The following is a 2546-nucleotide window of genomic DNA, read 5'->3' as shown; positions in this document are numbered from 1 at the left end:
GAATGAAAGAAATGTTCCCAAGAAACAGGACTGCCACCTGCTCCCTGAATATTTTCAACTATAAAAAAAGATAGCACAGAATTTTCTTTCAAAACGGGCCAGGAATTTGCTTAGAAATGAAGAGAAAACTAATTTAAAACAAAAAACTTTGGGGCCAGATGCAACGTCTCATGTCTGTAATCCCAGCACTTTGGGAGGCCAAGTCAGGAGGGTCACTTGAGGCCAGGAGTTCCAGACTGGCCTGGGCAACATAGTGAGACCCCTATCTCTACAAAAATTTTAAAAATTAGCCAGGCATGGTGGTTCATGCCTGTAGTCCTAACTGAAGTGGGAGGATCACATGAGCCCAGGAGTTCAAGGCTGCAGTAAGCAATGATCGCACCACTGCACTCCAGCCTGGGCAACAGAACAAGATTGTCTCAAGGAAAAAAAAAAAAAAAAAAAACACCACAAAAAATAATAAACTTTGTTTGCCTTTGTCTTAGCACAAAGGCAGTCTTTATCCTAGATAAGTAGTATGTTGGAAATGGGTTAGAATATGTGAGCTAGAACTCAGGATTAGTTTTTCCTCCGGATTAATTTTTAAGAAAGGGATGGTATCCATGTTAAAGTAAAGGGAAATTAGTTTCAGATGTCAGTTATCTATTTTATATTCAGGAGAGTTCTCTATGCTGTCATGTAACTATCTAGGACTGCTTTTTCCCACAGAATAATTCACAAATGTTGAGTCTGAATTCCCAAAGAGATAAACACGGTCTAGATTTATAAATTACACTATTCCATTACATACCAAGCACTGGAAACCAAAGCAGAGCATACCACACAGGTAGGCCTTGACAGAGTAATCAAAACACTGGCTTTAGAGCCAGGCAAATCTCAGTTCTATCATGGCTTCCCAACTACCTGTAACCTTGAGTAAATTACTTATCTAAACCTGTTTCTTCACATGTAAAAATGAAAATAATCAGTATCTAACAGAGCAGATGTTTAATTTTTTTCCCCTTTTGCAGTGTTTTTAGTTTTACTAGACCTAAGTCTGAAAATTAAATGAGGAAATTGGGAGAGGGTCAAGAGAAAAACTCTAAATACAGATATTTAGAAAACAAGTATGAAGATAAATTAAAGAAATCAAATTTATGTGGCGAGGTTATATACTTTGGTTTGTGCACCAGATATGTTCTTGAAAATTTATATATATTAATTCTGACTTGTTAAGCTGTATTTTATAAAGGAGAATGGCAAAATTCCCCAATCTGTGAGACCATAATCAAGGCATCACTATGCATAAAGCCACCAGTGTGCTTCTTTCCCCTTATTACCATAAAAATAATTTATACCTCTGGCAGAACCCAGCACAAATAGCCAGTATTATTTAATACACAGTGAGATACTGAACTTAAGAGTATAAGGATGAATTTTAACAACATTGAGATTTTCCTTACCATGACTACTACCATTGACTTTGAGCAGGCTGAAACAGTAGTGGGCACACTGGGGCCCACTGGCCAACCCCTGGAGCATTTTCAAATAAGGAATATAAATAGTGGGAGGCAACAGGTCACCCATTTGCCTAACAAACTTTGATAAGACAACCTAAAATAAAGAAAAGCAAATCATTTATATAATGTATATCTGAACATGAAGGCAACATGAACTAGCTGATAAAGACTACATATGAACTAAAACTAAGTACTCTGATTCAATCCTTGTAAAAGATAAATTTAAGTGATATTCTATTCATGAAAAATTATTCTTTCAGGCCTATCATTAGCAATTTAATGCAATTATAGATTACCTTTGTGAACATAAAGTACATTTTTTTCAAAACATCACGATGTCACGAAATATAAGGCTATTCCTATTTTAAATACATAAAACAGCTGAAGAAATTTTCTCATCCAAAATCAACCAGCAAATGCAAAGGTACACTTAGAACCCAGAGTGGGAGTAGTGGAGAGGTCTGGTTGTAGGCTTCTTAGAGGTTTGGTATACCTTGTTTTCTCTCACTGTGCTTTTTTCTTTTTTTAAGACCAATTTCTTAACAATTCTTTGGTATGCATTCTCCTATTTGGTGGTGGTGTATTGAAATATGGCCTTTGTTTTCTGTAAAAGTGCTTTCTAGATATTAAGGTATTATGAATATTGGTACTATTTGTGGCTAACTACTTAGAACCCAGAGTTCCTAAATCCCAGACACTTGAAATCATTTTTGATGGTAACCTAAACAGATGTGAATTGTGTTCCACCAATACCACACTCCTAGACTCCTGTTCTCTAAGTCCACTTCTTAGTTTTTTCTTTTTTCTTGCTTATGCCATAAATCTATTATCAAGTAAAAATATTATTCAGACTCCTCAGTCAGAACTTAGAACTAAAAGTGTTAACAGATCTCTGGAGATTATTGTTAAATTTGTTAAGTGTAACAATGGTTTATGATGATGTAGAAAAATATCCCCACTTTGAAGAGATACATACTTATTTAATTACTGGGGTGAAATGTCATGTTGCCTATAATTTACTTTAAAATAAAAGTAGTAAAAATAATA

The 2546-nt window shown here is 35.0% G+C and overlaps 1 protein-coding gene across 1 annotated transcript in view; it reads right to left on the bottom strand.

Annotated features, from left to right (window-relative positions):
* Positions 1-2546, bottom strand: part of NUP205 (nucleoporin 205kDa) — a 129034-nt gene that overhangs the window by 81872 nt on the left and 44616 nt on the right. Inside the window, 2 exon segments of the mRNA XM_012642751.1 lie at positions 6-58; positions 1443-1593. Coding sequence (XP_012498205.1) covers positions 6-58; positions 1443-1593 — 204 coding nt within the window.

Source organism: Propithecus coquereli, unplaced genomic scaffold (assembly GCF_000956105.1).
Source record: "Propithecus coquereli isolate 6110/MARCELLA unplaced genomic scaffold, Pcoq_1.0 Scaffold186, whole genome shotgun sequence".
Classification (NCBI taxonomy): Eukaryota; Metazoa; Chordata; class Mammalia; order Primates; family Indriidae; genus Propithecus; species Propithecus coquereli.
Note: the sequence above shows the minus strand (reverse complement) of the source record. Positions and strands in the feature narration are given on the sequence as shown.